At 36.4% G+C, this 17771-nt stretch overlaps 2 protein-coding genes across 4 annotated transcripts in view; one reads left to right on the top strand and one right to left on the bottom strand.

The window, feature by feature from the left end:
- PANK1 (pantothenate kinase 1) overlaps positions 1–2186 on the bottom strand; it is a 101639-nt gene extending 99453 nt beyond the window's left edge. The window contains exons 1-2 of one of the 3 annotated variants that reach the window (XM_008696234.2): positions 1989–2186; positions 1655–1725 (exon numbers count right to left, since the gene is read on the bottom strand). The gene's annotated coding sequence lies outside the window, so the exon portion shown is untranslated. Of the gene's footprint in view, positions 1–1654 lie in introns of all 3 variants that reach the window. The other 2 variants (XR_005833182.1, XM_040624127.1) reach the window with 2 other exon arrangements.
- Positions 2187–2307: 121 nt separating this feature from the next.
- KIF20B (kinesin family member 20B) overlaps positions 2308–17771 on the top strand; it is a 64808-nt gene continuing 49344 nt past the window's right edge. The window contains exons 1-10 of the mRNA XM_040624125.1: positions 2308–2475; positions 5646–5793; positions 11741–11827; positions 11922–12038; positions 12647–12785; positions 13344–13528; positions 14958–14994; positions 15483–15710; positions 16519–16630; positions 17457–17528. Of these exons, the coding sequence (XP_040480059.1) occupies positions 5647–5793; positions 11741–11827; positions 11922–12038; positions 12647–12785; positions 13344–13528; positions 14958–14994; positions 15483–15710; positions 16519–16630; positions 17457–17528 (1124 nt within the window). The 5' untranslated portion in view covers positions 2308–2475; position 5646. The remainder of the gene's footprint in view (positions 2476–5645; positions 5794–11740; positions 11828–11921; positions 12039–12646; positions 12786–13343; positions 13529–14957; positions 14995–15482; positions 15711–16518; positions 16631–17456; positions 17529–17771) is intronic.

The raw sequence follows: 17771 nt of genomic DNA, 5'->3' as shown, positions 1-17771 counted from the left end.
GCATCTGGGAGAGAGATAATAATAAGAGAATCCATTGGATTTTATATTTATGCTTCCCCTGTGTCTGGTATTATTTTTCCTATGCCTGGAATGCTTACTCCTCTTTCTCTCTTTTTAAAACCGGGTTAAGTTCCTAATGAGCCCTGGAGATCTAGATCAAACATTATTTGCTCAGATTCCCTTTGACATAGTCTTACAGCTCTTAGAATATTTTCCTTCAAACTACTCAGTTGTAATTTTTCAATTATTTGTATTTTTTAACTTGATTGTCTCTCCCATTAGAATGTAAGCTCCTTGAGGGTTAGCGTCTATTTTGCTCACTCTCTTCCACTGTCTCCCTAACTTCCAGCCTTGTGTTTGGCACATAGCAGTTTTTCAGTAAGTATTTGTCAAATAATAAACAAACATAGCACCTGGAGGATTCAAGAGGTGGGAATCAGTAACAACTAGTAAAAGAAAGGCAGGGTGCCTGGGCGGCTTAATCGCAGAGGCATCTGCCTTCAGCTCTGGTCAGGATCTCAGGGTCATGGGTTGGGCTCCCTGCTCAGCGGGGTGTCTGCTTCTTCGTCTTCTTTTTTTTTTTTTTTTTTAAGATTTTATTTATTTATTTGACAGAGATAGAGACAGCCAGCGAGAGAGGGAACACAAGCAGGGGGAGTGGGAGAGGAAGAAGCAGGCCCATAGCAGAGGAGCCCGATGTGGGGCTCGATCCCACAACGCTGGGATCACGCCCTGAGCCGAAGGCAGCGCTTAACCGCTGTGCCACCTAGGCGCCCCGGGGTGTCTGCTTCTCCCTCTCCCTCTGCCCTTGCCCCTGATTGTGCTCGCTTGCTCTCTCTCAAATAAATAAATAAATAAATATCTTAAAATAAAAGAAATGAAAGCATTATGAGGTATGACAAGAAACACAGATTTAAGGGTAGACCTGCCTGAAGGAGCAATGGAGACTTTGACATAGAGCCCACTAAAGACTTGAATTTCATCCTGGACAGGAAAACATAGTTTTCATTTTACCTTTCCTCCTGTCTTCCCCTTTTCATTAACTTTCTCTGTTCATTTTAACTCCTGGCCCTGCATCCTCTCCTCTACCCCAAACTGGCTCACTTTAAATGATTATTTTGTGTGGAAAGAAGGTGAACTGAATGAGGAGACAGTGGGAAGTCAGCTAAAGAAGGGGTAAATTGAGGGAGATATATAGAATGATAAGGTAAGAATGACCCTAAGCTCATCAGAGTAGGGTTTCTCAAACTGCTCCTAACCAAGTAAAATAGTAAAAAATAAGACCACACGTAAGAGGGTGGGTCTATGAAATCATTCCGCTGAATTCGATTCCCAGCTCCTTCCTTAATAGCCATACACTTTCTAGCAAATTACTTAACCATATGAACTCAGTTCCCTCTGAATCTATAAAATGGGGATGATAATAGTACCTACCTCAAAGGGCTGTTCTCGGGATTAGTAAGGATTATATGCTTAATACCATGACTGGCACAAGGTAAAATTTCCATTAACCTTAGCAGTTATTTTTCTTTAAAATCAACACAGCAGGGAGAGACGGCCTAAGTAATAAATGCTTGTCATGAATATTATAGCACCACACTCGAAAGAAGAGGATCACTTTAACAGAAGCAGATAAGGCTGTACTGGCACTTACGTTTTGAGCAAAGACCTTGGCTGAGCATGGAATTTAGACTGTCACAGCACAGCGCCTGGCAGCGGTAGGTGCTTTATATTTGCAGAGCAGCAAAAGAAGAAAAAAAAAAGAAAAAAGAAAATGCCTATAAAAGTCTATTCCGGGAGAAACTTATTTCGTCCGTCCATGAGGGCCGCTGGGGATGACAGGTGGGGGTCAGGCAGAGTTCTAAGTGACTCTCGGTACGCGAAGACAGGTCCCGCCTGCAAGGACGCGCCGGGGCAGAGGGTAGCTCGCCATTCCTGGCCCATCCCTGGGGGAGTCATGGCGCTAAGTGCAGTGGCAGCGGCCTCACCTCCAGGCCTTCGCTGCTCCTCTTGTCTCCAGGATGGTATCGAGATTGGCGTCCGTGCCAACAGAGGTGGTACCGGCAGCTGCCACGAGGCAGCGCCCTAACCCGCGCAGCACACCTGACTCTGCGCGAAGCTCCAACCCTCCCCTCGCGGGCCGCCCACCAGCCCCTCCGCCCAGTCACTGCCGGCGTTCGAGGATCAGCCCCAGATTTGAAAGCTTCTTCCGGGAGCGGGTGGGAAGCCCACAGCTCGAGCTTCTGCGCTCCCGGGCGGTGTTCCGGAAGCCCCGCCCACTCCCAGCGTTCCGTGCGGAGACTTCGCCGCCATTGTTTGAATTTGAAAACGAAAACATCGCGGTATCGCGCGCAGGTTGGGAGGGCCAGACAGCTTTCTCAGGTGAAGAGGTGCGCCCAGGTGAGGAGGGTGCGAGGAAGGAGGTGGGTGACTGCGCACATAGGAGGCCTGAGGCTGGGAAACGGAGCTGGCAGTGTGAGTACCTTCCCACGGGGATCGCGATGCCCCTGAGGTTACTCTCAGGAACTGAGTTGTAGAGCTATGGGTGCTCCTGGGGACCGTGGGCACCGCCTGCGCATCGTAGGGTTGAGCCATACTACTTGGGTTGGAGCTTAAATGTTGTCTCCACCGCATATTAGCTGAGTGAGGCAAGGCAACATATTTAATCTCTCTGGGTCATCTGTTAAAAGGGGTATTAATAATAGTACTTACTTTCCCGGCTCTCGTGAAGATAAAATAACATGTGAAGTTGTTAGAAACAATGCCAGTATATGTTAGGCACCACGTGTTTGCAATCACTAATGTTTTTATTATTGCTTTTCTGCTGCTGTTGAGGCGCAGATCTCCAATGCCAAGCCTACTTTTCTGAATCCCCGAGGTGAGCAGTTTGCTTGGCCGGTGGTATGACCTCTTTTTACAGGGAGGACCCCTGTCTTGGCCGTCAGTGCGTTTATTTCCAGGCTGCTGTCGGTGCCTGGGGCTTGCCCTCCTCGGCTTTGCAGTACCAAGCGGAAGGGGGCGTGTGTGCCGATTCAGTGACTGCTCTCATCCCCCTCTTTAGACTGTTTCCCTCCATCTCTTTCCACTTTCTGCTTCAGTGATTCCTGCCTGACACACTCTCTAATATTCTTTGCTGAAGGATTAGTTGACACAAGTTCGTGCCTTAAGCATTCCTTGCTTAAAGTGACCAGATTCAGGTTTGCTTTTGTTATTGAAACCAGGTAGCATGTTTACCCAGTAGCAGTATATATATTTTATTAGATTTTCAAGACCCAAGATTTCAAGTCACAAAATCATTTAAGGGCTTATCAATTAAATGATAGACTTCTTTTGAGACTGTATTATGTGGATGACATTCAGAAACCTCATTCAGTAGCAAATTTGTTATCATTCACCAGTGTTAAACCATGGAATCTCACTAGAGAGAAGATAAAAGATGCAGTTTTTCAGTCATGGGAACAGCCTTCTGAAATGAGAAATGAAGTCTTGAACCCTGCTGTTGCTAAAGATAGTATCACTGAAAGAGTAGTACCAATTTTTGTATTTCTTTGGTTTAGAGGATTTTATTATTTAAGTCATTTGGGAGTTTTTATCACTCATACGTCTCTGAATTTGTTGTAGGGGATACAGAGTAGTATAAGACAAAGTTCTTGCCGCCAAAAGATTCGTAATCTATTTAGGGAGAAGTTAACTTCTCACACGTAAGTAGAAGTTAACCAAAAGTACAGGATGTGACAGTACGTCTCAACAGTTTTATAAATGTTAAGAGGCAGTTAGTTTATTGAAACTGAACATACGAACAAGTACAAATACTATAACCTTACTTTTTGAAGGAGGTATAATTATTCTTTTTAGTTCAGTAATTTAATAAAAGGTTTATCTTTTTTTTTAAACCAAAAATTAATTGAAGGCAAAGAGTGAAATTTATCTTCCAATTTCGTGGGCATTTCCATAAAATCTGAGTTATGTAATGTCAAGCCAATGCTTTAATGTTTTTGCAAACTTTTCTCCTATGTTTTACATCAGTGGTTATTTTTACTCTATCAGATACTCCTTTTCTTAATTTTCACCCATACATTGCATGTTTGAAATATTCTGTCAAACTGCATTTAAGTAATTATCCCATTTTTATTACATCAGTGATTAATACAATAAAGACAAAAGCAACTAAGGTACTAAACTTGTTTAAGTATATGGTTGGTTGATCGTGTAGTTCCCTGGTCTTTGTTGACAGTAAATAATTTCCTTTGTCTTTTTGAGATTTAGGAAAAACAAAAACAATCCTGTTGTATTGAGTCTGTGGGTTTCAGGGCTGATCAAGGAGAAAGATATGACCCAGTGTGGCAGTATCGCACAGGGAACTTCATTGGCGTAGCACTTTGACAGGATTGCACGCAAGGGAAGTCCCCCACAGTGTGAGACCTTCCAGAAACTAGACTGAAGGACCATCACCTAGAAGGGGAAAAAGGCAAGGGAATTAGGGAGTTGGGAGGGGAAGGAGAGGAAGAATTAGGGTTGGGGGCTTATGGTCTTAAGGGATTTTGCTCAGCAGCACAGCAGGGAGTCCCGGGGTCTGAGAACTCCAAAAGGCATTAGTGGTGTGGGTCTTTATAGTCCTGAATTTGTTGGTGACTAGCAGAAGTTGGGTGCAGTTTCCTGGGATGTGCAAACTAGTTAGGCTCTAAATGACTTAAAAAAAAAAAAAAGGTTATTTGGGCTATATTAAAAGCAAATTGATGTGTAAAAAATTGAGTCTGGCACCTAATGGGTTTTTGAATTAACATTTCTGGCCTTCTGTGAAGAAGTAAACAACATAGGGCCAATATACCAGGGCCAACTTTGGCTTTTTTATGTAACACATACGGATGCCCATTACTACCTTCCTGAGCCAGGAACCCTAATTTGGGAGCCACTATTCTGGATATTTCATAATATTGTCGAAGAATAGCAGGGAGCTCTCTTTCTCCCTGGTACTATGCACTAGTAGATTGTCAATAACTATTAGAATGTTAAAATTTTTTTAGTTAAGGTTTAATTTAATTGTAACATTTTGATGCATTGTTCCGTATTCACCTAAATTTTTAAGACTTACAATGTGTCAAATACTGTTTTGAATGTGTTCACGTACATTACTTCACTTTTCACTTGCATTATTTGGAAGAATTCAGTGGAAGAAGTTCAGTTGTCCAGATAATCGAGTTTAACTCCTAAATGCTAACACATTACGGAGTTTGTAGGTAACGTTCTCAGACGACATTAAATAACTAAAATAACACAAGATTATAATTTACTCTTATTTGATTTCTGAGAGGATTTCAGGCAGAGATTGTATATTTTATACTGTCTTACATAATGGACTACCTTTACTCATGAAATCTCTTCGGATGAATCTACCTGTAGGTTGGGTCATATGAATAGTAGCGGTAGACTGTTTCCAATATTATTTGATTCAGAATCTGTAAATAATTTAATAATTGTCTTTTCCATGGGTCATCATGTTATAAGTGAAGCAGTCTAATGTTTTCCTTCTCTGGAAATCTAGTTATGTGGGGGTTAGTAGTGGACTGGACTCAAGAATTCTTCAACTACGGGTGGCTTATATGCTAATTTATTAAAATTATCTAAAATTACTGTTATTCTTGCAGAATGGAATCTAATTTAAATCAAGATGGAGTGCCTAGACCATCTTATGTTTTTAGTGCTGACCCAATTGCAAGGCCTTCGGAAATAAATTTTGATGGCATTAAGCTTAATCTCTCTCGTGAATTTTCCTTAGTTGCTTCAAGCACTGAGGTAAGTACAAGGAAAGTATTATGTTGATTATCATGATAGAGTGGAAATGTGTGTGACACACACACATTTGCTGATAGGTATGACCAGAGCTTTGTAGACTTTGTGGGTTTGAGGCAACCTTCTATCTTAGTAATTTTTTCATGGCACCCTAAATACATAACAGTTCTTCTAAGTAGTAAGTCCAAACTACTTAATATATAACTGTCTATACCTTAACCAAGAGCCATTTGAAAAAATAATGTACATAAAAAAAATTACTTTCTTTAAGATAATACCTTTTGGACGCTTCATAGCTTTTCAAGCTTTGGAAAGTATTGCCAACCTTATTTCCTATTCCTCTTTGTTTTGGGGTAGTACTTTTTTTTTTTTTTCAATCACAGCAACCATTGAAAAATCCAGCTTCACCAAGATATGACAACAAAAGAAATAGTGTGATCTAACATTGAAACTGTGAACTACTTCAAGCTAATAGTTTATGGTGTTCAACATACGTCGAGTACTGTGATTCCCTCAAAAGTGTAAAATATTCCACTATGCCCCTAGGAATTACAGGCCTTAGTTAAATTAAAATAACTCAATAGTGTTTAAAAAGTAAAAGTCCTTCCTTCTACTACCATACCTACTACGACTTTTGTTGTGTGTCTTTGTAGGCTTTATTCCTTTTTTTAAAAAAAAGATTTATTTATTATTTAAGAGATGGAGGAAGAGGGAGAGAGGAAGCTTGATAAGGGGGAGGGGCAGAGGGAGAGGAGGAGGGAGTCCACAAGCGGACTACCCAGCTGAGCCTGCAGCCTAACACAGGCTTGATCCCAGGACCCTGAGATCATGACCTGAGCTGAAATCACAAAAGTTGGCTGCTTGACTGACCGAGCCACCCAGGTGCCCCTAGACTTTATTTCTTACACATTTACTTCTCAGTCCATTTATATTCTATTTGTTACGTTTTCAGTTATTAATTTTGATGCCTAAGAGAGTTGGACTAACCCATTTTATAAAGAATGGTGGAAGGGGAAAGGCTACATAAATTAAAAAAAATAAAACTTATTTAGTTCCCATCATATGCCAGGGTTTTTCACTTGAGCTCTTTTAATCATAAGAAAGAGGGTGCTTGGGTGTCTTAGTCAGTTGAATATCTGACTCTTGATTTCAGCTCAGGTCGCAATCTCGGGGTCATGGGATCAAGCCTCACATTGGAGCTCTGCACTCAGTGGGGGGTCCACTTGGGATTCTCTCTCCTCCTTCTGCCCCTCCCCCCACTCATATTCTCTGTCTCTCTCTAAAATAAATACATAAATCTTAAATAAATCAAGAAAGAAAGTAAAGAAGGGAGGAAGGGATAAGTGCCTCTTGGTATATGCGTGGAACCATGCATTATGTAGTCTTTTACATCTGCCTTCTTTCACTTAACACAAGGGTCTGTAAGCAATGGCTTCTTTTTGTATTGCTCACAAGCTAAGAATGACTTTCGTGTTGAATTTAAAAAGTCATCGCCAAATCCAAGGTCATTTGGATTTTCTAGGACTTTAATAGTTTTGTGTTTTACATTTAGGGTTGTATCCATTTTGAATTCATTTTTGTGAAGGCTATAAAATTAATTTTTCTAGATTAGTTTTTTTGCATGTGGATGTTCAGTTGTTGCAGCACCATTTGTTGAAAAAACTTGTCTTTGCTCCATTGTATTGCCTTTGCTTCTTTATCAAAGATGAGTAGACTATATTCATGTGCATCTATTTCTGGGCTCTATATTTCTGTTCCATTGATGGTTTCTGTTCTTTTGCCAATTCCACGCCGTCTTGATTAATGTAGCTTTATAGTATGTCTTGAGGTTGTGTAGTGACAGTCCTCCAAATTTGTTCTTCTCCTTCAGTTTTATATTGGCTTTTCTGGGCAGTCTTTATTTTTAGCCATTCTAATAGATGTATTGGTATCACATTCGTATTTGCATTTAACTTAATAACTAAAGATGTTGAATATGTTTTCATGTGATCATTTGTCATTAGTGTATTTTTGGTGAAGTGTCAATTTAAATCTTTGCCCATTTAAAAAATTGGGTTGTTTTTATATTATTATTTAATTTTAAGTGTTTTTTATGTTTTTCAGATGTATCTGCTTATCAGATACATACTTCGTAAGTATTTTTTCCGTCTATGGCTTGCCTGTTATCCCTTAGTAGTGTTTTTTGAAGAACAGAAGTTTTTAGTTTTATCAATTTTTTTCTATTATGGATTGTCCTTTTGATGTCATATTTAAGAAATCTTTGCCTAGGGGCGCCTGGGTGGGTCAGTCGGTTAAGCATCTGCCTTCACCTCAGGTCATGATCCCAGGGTCCTGGGATCAAGCCCCATGTTGGGCTCGCTGCTCAGCGGGGAGCCTGCTTCTCCCTCTCCCTCTGCCTGCTGCTCCCCCTGCTTGTGCTCTCTCTCTGTCAAATAAATCGATAAAATCTTTACAAAAAAAAAAAAAAGAAAGAAAAGAAATTTTTGCGTAAGTCAAGTCCACAAAGGTTTTCTTTTGTGTGTTCTTTTAGAAGTTTTACAGTTTTAGTTTTATATTTAGGATATGATCCATTTTGAATTAATTTTTATATACAATGTGAGCTGTGTATCCAAATTCTTATTTTTTTTAAGTATAGGTGTCCAGTTGTTCTAGCCTGATTTGTTGAAAAAGCTACGCTTTCTGTACTGCATTTCCTTTCCACCTTATCATAAGTCAGATGTCCTATGTGGGGGTTTGTTTCTGAATATTGTTTCATTTATTTGTCTGTCTTTCTGCCAGTACCCCACTGTTTTGATCAATGTAGTGTTGAAATCAGGTAGTGTTATGTTAGCCCACCAACTTTCTTTTTCATAGTTGTTTTGACTATTGTAGGTACTTTGCCTTTCTGTGTGATTTTTCTTTTTTGTTTAAAGTAGGCTCCATGCCCAGCATGGCACCCAATGCGGGGCTTGAACTCAGGACCCTGAGATCAAGACCTGAGTTGAGATCAATAGTTGGACGCTTAACTAACTGAGCCACCAAGGTGCCCCCTATGTGAATTTTTATTAAAAAAATTTTTTTGAAACTTTAAAATATATATACTTTATATATGATAAATAGGTTTGCAAGATATACTGAAAGGAGTTTTATATTTGTTCAATTTTCCTGAAATTAAAACCCACTTCCTTCTCTTCCCTTTTATTGAAAATCTCTCAACAGAATTATTTTGACAATTTAGAAGCTGGTATAGACAAAACAGGCCAGTGAGAAATATACTTCTGTGGTTGTCAGGTGTCCATAAGTGGACTGGACATTCTGTCATTTTAGGAAAAAGAAAGCAACATGCTGGGCATGAGAATGTAGCTTTTATTTTTAAAGTTTTTCCTGTATGTGTTGTGGGTTGCTTGGGCCTCGATATTGTTTTCATGTTTTATTTATTTAACTTTTATTTTTATTTTATTTTATTTATTTATTTATTATTATTATTATTTTTAAAAGATTTTATTTATTTATTTGACAGAGAGAGACAGCCAGCGAGAGAGGGAACACAAGCAGGGGGAGTGGGAGAGGAAGAAGCAGGCTCCTAGTGGAGTAGCCTGATGTGGGGCTCGATCCCAGGACCCCGGGATCACGCCCTGAGCCAAAGGCAGACGCTTAACGACTGCGCCACCCAGGCACCCCACTTTTATTTTTATTTTTTTAAAATTTTATTTATTTACTTATTTTGATTTTTTTAAAATTTAAATTCAATTAACATATAGTGTATTATTAGTTTCAGAGGTAGAGGTCATCACTGAACTCTGTGAATTTTTAAATGAGCTTATCAATTGCCACAACAAAAGTCTCTTGGGATTTTGATTACAATTGCATTGAATCTGTAGATCAGTTTTGGAAGAATTGACATCTTAACAATATCGAGTTTACCAAACAGTGAGCAAGGTGTATCTCAATTTCTTTTAGTCTCCTTTAATTTCTCTGAACACTGTTTTGTAGTTTCCAGGGCATAGGCCTTTTACATCTTTGTCAGATTTATCCCTTAAGTATTTCATGACTTTTGATGCTATTCCAAATAGTATTGCTTTTTAAAATCAATTTCTGACTTTTTTCCCAGTATATAAAATAATAATTGATTTTGCATATTGATCTTATATCCTGTTACATTGCTAAACTCATCTAATAGTTCTAGTAACGTTTTTGTAGATTCTGTTTGATTTTTGTATGTAGATGTTAATGTTGTCTGTGAATGAAGACAATTTTATTTCTTCCCAGTCTGGATGCCCTTCTTTTCTCCTCTTCTCTTCTCTTCTGCCTGATTACATTTACTAGAACCTCTAGTACAGAGTTAGATAAAAATGATGAGAGTGGAAATCTTTGTATTACTTATCTTGCTACTCATCCTAGATTCAGTCTTTCACCATGAAGTATGATGTTAGCTGTAGGTTTTTGTAAATGTCCTTTGTCAGGTGAAGGAAGTTCCTGTCTATTCGACTTTGCTGAGAATTATTATGAATGGATGTTGAATGCTTATGTCAATTTCATGTCATCATTCAAATGCTTTTTTTCCCTACATCTATTAGTGACAAACATTTCTTTTTTTTTTTTAAGATTTTATTTATTTATTAGAGAGAGAAAGCATGAGCAGAGGTGGGGCACGGGGAGAGGGACAAGTACACTCCCCACTGAGCAGGGAGCCCTACCTGGGGCTCCATCCCAGGACTCTGGGATCATGACCTGAGCTGAAGGCAGTCACTTATCTGACTGAGCCACCCAGGTGCCCCTAGAGATAAACATTTCTTTATTCTTTCATGTGGTTATTTACCCAAATTGATTTTTGAATGCTAAATTGACCTTGTATTCCTGAGATAAAACATTTTTGGTCAGTCTGTATTATCCTATTTTATATATTGGCTAATACTTTGTTAGGGAATTTTCGCATCTATCTTAATTAGGGATATTGTTCTGTAATTTCTTCTGGGGATATCGTTGTCAGATCGCGGTGTCAAGGTTATGTCATACTCAAAATTAGTTGAAAAGTATTCTCTTTGTTTTCTTAAAGTCCTCTCTATGATTTGTATGATTATATTCTAAAGTGTTTGAGAGAATTGACTAATGAATTACCAGGGCCTGGAGTTTCTTTGTGGGATTATTTGGTTATTTGAACATAAGTTGAATTTCTTTAATAGATATAAGACTTCAGATTTTCTAGGTCCTGGGTGTTGTTTTTTGTTTTTTGTTTTTTGTTTTTTTTAGTAAGTTGTATTTAAGTAACTGGTTCCTTTTTACTTAAAAAAAAACACCACATTTCTTTAGAATTATTTTAAGAAATGAACTAAACTCAGGACACTTGGATGGCTGTCGGTTAAGCATCTGCCTGGCTCCGGTCATGATCCCAGGGTTCTGGGATCAAATCCCGCATTGGACTCCTTGCTCAGCGGGGAGCCTGCTTCTCCCTCTGCCTACTGCTTCCCCTGCTTGTGGTCTCTCTCTCTCTCTCTGTCTCTCTGACAAATAAATAAATAAATAATCTTAAAAAAAAGAACTAAACTTGTTTCTTCCCCAAAGGAAGGAGTAAAGAGAATGCTGTATAGCAAAAAAATTTTAGTTGGAATTGAACATTTGGGTTAATAGATTATTCTGATTGCGTGGAATTTATTCTAGAGTACTATGTTTTAGTGACTGAGAGCCCTGTTATTTGTATTTAGCTATAAAGATTAGGATTTTATGGAAAAGAGGTATATTGTAAACTTCAAGTATAAATATAGACGGTAGAGGAAACTGAGTCTTTTGTAGTGTTTTTTTCTAAGTAGATTTGCTTCTCTTTAGACATATAAAATGGTTACAAATGAGAGAATCACTGTTTGTTTAGAGGTTCTTTATAGTCTCAGTTATGTAATAGCCACTTTAAAGAAAGGTGATTTCTGAAAAGCCCTATTTTGCATTTTTTAAATACAGTTATTTTGTTCTTTTTAAGGCAAATAGTTTGGAATCCAAAGATTATCTCCAGGTTTGTCTTCGAATAAGACCATTTACACAGTCAGAAAAAGAACATGAGTCTGAGGTTTGTGGTGACTTTGATTGGATTTTACTTTCATTAAATGGACAAAATACCATTGTTTTTATTTATTTATTGTGGGATTATTTATGTGTTCTAGGGCTGTGTGTCTATGCTAGACTCACAGACTATTCTGCTGAAAGATCCTCAAAGCATCCTTGGTCGATTAAGTGAGAAAAGCTCTGGGCAGATGGCACAGAAATTCAGTTTTTCCAAGGTAAGTACTTATGTGAAACTGAAGATTTTTCTTTTAAGTAGAAGAAATTTGACTTAGGCTAAGTAGCTGCATAATTGTATATAATGAACTATATACATCATGTGCTTATGGAACTTAGGTGTTAGGCACTGGTATTTTTTTCTCAAGAGTAGGACTCAAATTTCAGGTTTGTAAATATATAATTGGAAGTGAATAAATTACTGTATAGTTTTTTAACCTTTTTTGTTATAAGAAATGTTCTTTTCAAAATTGAGGTGAAAACTTGATGGACTAGGTCAGATTTCTATCTTGAAAACTTTCTGACAGTAGTTAATCTATCATGTATATTTATGAGAGTTGGGGATATAGCACCTATGTAAGTATATGAATCTTGTAAAAGAAATCTTTTAAATTTTTGAAACACGAGGGGTGCCTGGTTGGCTCATTCGGGGGAGCACACAACTCTTGATCTTGGGGTCATGAGTTTGAGCCCCATGTTGGCTCTAGAGATTACTTAAATAAATAAACTTAAAAAAATAAAATTTTAAAACATGAGTTATGGGGTAGAACTGATTGTAAAAATTTACTTGAATTTTCTAAAAAGACTTGTTTTAAAAAATGCTTATTAGGTTTTTGGCCCAGAAACTACACAGAAGGAATTCTTCCTGGGTTGCATTATGCAGCCGGTAAAAGACCTCTTGAAAGGACAAAGTCGGCTGATTTTTACTTACGGACTAACCAATTCAGGAAAAACATATACATTTCAAGGTAAACTGTATTATTTTTGCTGGAAAGGAAAAAAGTACTAATAGTCACTCATTCTCATAATACTTGCATGTAGTTATATTTCCATTACCTGGTACATTTGCTCCATTTTTAATAGTAATAGCATATTGAATATGTATTGCCGATGGCTTTTGATTCAGGTTGATTTAATTCATTTGTGAAATTGCTTTACACGTATGATAGAGAAGTAGATGATAACAATTCAGAAGAAGGATTTATGTGACGTAGTGAATTAAGCATGGATAACCAGGGAAGCATTTTGTTTACCTTTTATACTTTGTGATATGGGTGATTTAAGATGTTATGGCCTGATGTGAATGTAAAATTTCAGGTTTTGCATCAGTATATTAGTTGATAAAATGTCCGTTATACAATGAAGAGCAAAGTGATGGAAAACTGAGTAATCCTTCAACTTCTCTCGCTTTTGTCTTAGCTATTTATTCTTGCCTGTTAGTGGTATAAAAAGAGCCTTGGTAATCCAGGAATGTTTCCACTTTGCTAATACTCTAAGAGAGTATAAAACAAAAATTCTTTTCACAGGCACAGAAGAAAATATTGGTATTGTGCCGCGAACTTTGAATGTATTATTTGATAGTCTTCAGGAAAGACTGTATTCAAAGATGAACCTTAAACCACATAGATCTAGAGAATATTTACGGTTATCACCACACCAAGAGAAAGAAGAGGTTGCTAGCAAAAGTGCATTGCTTCGGCAAATTAAAGAGGTATGGAAGTGGTCTAGTATGTGAAAAATATATACATCATGACCTTTTATTAGCTCTTTACTTTGTTTCAGCCTATATTTGAATATTTTGTGGTAGTGGTGGTGGTGCTGGTTGTCTTTTCTTTTTGAGAAAAGTATAAACTTGTTTGAAGACCTCTCTTCTTGCTTTACATTGTACAAGTAGCAGAAATGTTTAAACAATACAAATGTAAATGGTTCTGAAATTTTTTTTGGTGGTTGTAGAAACAGTACTATATGTGATGATTAAAAAAATCTTTTTAATTGTTAATTTGTATACACAAAATCTAAACAAGGAAATGTGAGAAATAAAAAGTGAAAATTTCTGATAACATTTATCTTTTAGGTTATATTGGCTTCTTTTCTTTCTTCTATTAGTTTTTCACAGAAAGTTTTTTGTAAAGATATATTTGTCTATTCTTCCTGTTTCTTGTGGATTTTATGTTATGTTTTCAGACTATCCTATTTAAGATTGTTAAAACTATTTACAGTTTTTATAGATAGCTGCAAAATATTGATAGAGTTTTTCTTTTTTAAGACATTTAGAAATCAGGGTTTCAAGGTGATAAAATATTTTTGCTCAGTGGAGTTCACAATTCAGCGTCCATGATTATGATCTCTGAAAGTAAAATAGTGAGTATAAATAAAAATTATGGAAATTGGTAGGTAATTGCACAGAAAATTCTTAGAGGAAATTGAAGTCATTAATAATGAAAAAAATTTCCCTTACAGTTATCCAGTTGAAACATCATATTGCTTATGAAGTTACTAAAATATTTAAAAAATGAAATCATGCTTTCATACGTTGAGTGTAAGATGTGTTTTTAGAAAACAGTTTGGCAATACTGTGAGTGAGAACTTAAAAATTTGTCATATCTTTTCATCCACTAATTCATATTTAGGGATATATCCTAAGGAACTAATTAGAATGCAGAAAAAAAAATTATAAATGAAGATATTTATCTTAGTATTATTTTTACTTACAAAACTTTGTAAATAATCTAAATGTTCAGTAGTAGGGGAATAATTATTTTACATCTATTCAGTTACATAGCCACCATTATTTGTTTACAAATAAATTTTAATTATAGCAAGTAAAAGTAAAAGCTCTCAATGTAGTAAATGTGGGGAATAGAATAGAAAGGAGTATATTGAAATATCACTAGTAATTGCCTGTGAGTGGCAGGGATCATATGTGACGATATTCTTTTTAATACTCTTCTGTGGTTTCCCAGATTTCTTATTATGAGACTGTATTATTTAACTGGGGGAAAGAATTAATAGAGGTCATTGAATTGTGTAGATGACAGGTTGTGGTTTGGTTGGTGACTTATTTGGATAGATAATCAATGTACTGGTTATTTAACCTTAACTAAAAATAGTTTTTAACTTAAAAAATTGTTCCTTTTTAGGTTGTGTTGCAGAATGATAGTTATGATACTCTTTATGGTAAGGTTTCCTTTCTCACTTTTCAAATGTTGATTATATGAAATACATTTGAATAGCTTTTAATTTTTGAATCACTCCTAGTGATTTGATTTTTTAAATGACAGTAATTCTTGGAAAATGGTACATACTATATGAAATAACAGTCACTGTAAAGTTTTATTTGGATTTAATATCACAAAGAATCCCTTTCACTTGTAACTTTCATGTGAATTCAAGAGAGTTACTATTTTTTCTTTGTCCTTTACGTGTAACTTCAATTTGATTCATTGACATTCTTTCAAAAAGAAAAGAAAGATAAAAAGAAGCCAAGCTTTGATTAATACAGTTTTGTTTTTTTTTTTTAACATCTGCTTTGGTCCAAAAAATGTTTAACATTGCTGGTTAAAAGATTAAGGATACTTGTTTTTCAAGTCCGAGGTCTTGATCTGTCTTGTCTCATTTTTAGCTAGTTTCTTAATTTTGTGATTATCCTTTTTTATTTTTTGTAGGAAGTTTAACCAACTCTTTGAATATCCCAGAGTTTGAAGAATCCATGAAAGACTGTGAACAAGCTAGCTTGAATATGGATAATAATATAAAATTTTCTGTGTGGGTTTCTTTCTTTGAGATTTACAATGAATGCATTTATGACTTGTTTGTTCCCGTATTATCTAAGTTCCAAAAGAGAAAGATGCTACGCCTTTCGCAGGATGTAAAGGGCTATTCTTTTATAAAAGGTATAGTAATGAGTGCTTTTTATCTTACTGCTCTGAAGTTTCTTTCTAGGCTTCTTTAGAGCAAACTGGAGATTGAAAATTTTTATATTAATTATTTACATCAACATAGTAAGAGAAGTTTGTGCTTTGGAGGTATGTTTTAGTATGTTAATTAAACCTGAGTGTAAAGAGGTAAGTGTTGATATTGTTTTGCTTGAATATCACTGATGGAATTTTGGGAGGTGGGAAAAGCTATGTGTGTTGGTATTCACGTTATTCTGCTGCTTTGTAGTGGCTATGAAGCTATGAAAATGTATCTCTTCTTCCACAGTGGTGTTTTTCCAACTTTTTAAAACCACCACTCAAAGTAGGAAGTACATACATACATTAATAATGTCATGATCTAGTACTCGCATATGTATAAATATGCATACATATTTACAACTCAGAAGTTTCATTACTTATACTTACCCTTAGTACAAGGAATACACTTTGATATTTTTCTGTATTCTACTTCATTTTTATAAAATGCTGGTTATGACTAAATTTGACTTCATGATTCACTAATGAATTACAATCTGCAGTGTCTCACATCTAGGTAATTTTGTAGGTTTAATCCATAGTATGATTTGTCTTTGTCTTTTTTCCTCTTGTGTATCTCTTTTCTAGTGGAATATAGAATACCTGAGTGGATTCCACCTAGAGGGTGTTATTAAAAGATTTCATTATATGTCTTTGGGAATAGAGGTTACAAATCTCTAAAGAGATTACATTGTATAACAAATGCTGTTTTTATAAAGTGATATGTGTCCTCTTTACTTTTTTAAAGATCTACAATGGATTCAAGTATCTGATTCCAAAGAAGCATATAGACTTTTAAAACTAGGAATAAAGCACCAGAGTGTTGCCTTCACAAAGCTGAACAATGCTTCTAGTAGAAGGTAAAGAGTAAACCCTGCCGTGTGAGCTCTGAGCACCCAGGGTGTTCTGTGCTATTGTAAATACAACTAATTTAAGATTAAAATGGGCAGTAGGTTCTCTGATGTGTTAAATGAATTCATGGGCATAAAAAATATTTTGTTAAGACCACTAAACACATAAGATTATCAGGACTATTTATTGTTCTAACAAAATTTACTAATTTGCATGAAGTCTTTTAAGTATTTTTATTCTTTATGTGAATAAGCTCAATATTTAAGAGTTTTAATATGCTTCTCAAGGGGTTAAGGAATGATGTTTTTGAAGGAAGGAATTGAGGCATGAGAGACAAAAGGAAATAAGTTTAAGCAGTGAAATATTTAGAATAGGTTGTCTCTTAAGGGGGAAAGAGCCCTATCCCCCATACTCAGTATGGCGTGAAAATAGTATATGATCCAGATAAGCCTGTATTTGGGCCTAACGTATGCTTTACTTTAGGAGTATATTAAAAGAGAATTAGCAGTATATATAGCATTTTAACTAATAGTAAGATCTTTGCAAGTAAATTGATATTTTATTTTAAATGATCTCTCTAATAGAAGTTTGTTAAGGGAAGGAGAGGGCTCAAAGAATTTGGGGCAAAATGAAAGATAAGATATTTGGTTTTAGGGAGTTAGGTATGTAGGTGACAGTGGAACACTGGATTGAAGTTTCTGGCAACTAGTTGGAAAGTGCAGTGCTGGAGGTACGGCTAGTATAAGATATAAATAGGTGTTGATTTAGATGCTTGCTTTGCCTATTTTGAATAAAAAGGAAAGATAACATTTGATTTTTCTAAATTTCTTTTAGTCACAGCATATTCACTATTAGAATATTACAGATTGAAGATTCTGAAATGCCTCGTGTAATGCGAGTCAGTGAGTAAGTTGAACATTCTTTAAATTGTAATTATTCGGGGTGCTCTGGGTGGCTCAATTGGTTAAGCATCTGACTCTTGATTTCGGCTCAGGTCCTGACCTTAAGATTGTGAGATTGAGTCCCCTGTCAGGCTCCATGCATGGAGCCCATTCAAGATTCTCTCTCTCCCTCTCCCTCTGCCCCTCACCCCCCACTAATGCTCACTCTCTCTCTCACTTAAAAAACAAATTGTAATTATTTTGAATT

This window comes from Ursus maritimus, unplaced genomic scaffold (assembly GCF_017311325.1).
Source record: "Ursus maritimus isolate PB19 unplaced genomic scaffold, ASM1731132v1 scaffold_7, whole genome shotgun sequence".
In the NCBI taxonomy this organism is placed as follows: domain Eukaryota; kingdom Metazoa; phylum Chordata; class Mammalia; order Carnivora; family Ursidae; genus Ursus; species Ursus maritimus.
This window is presented reverse-complemented; position numbering and strand designations above follow the sequence as displayed.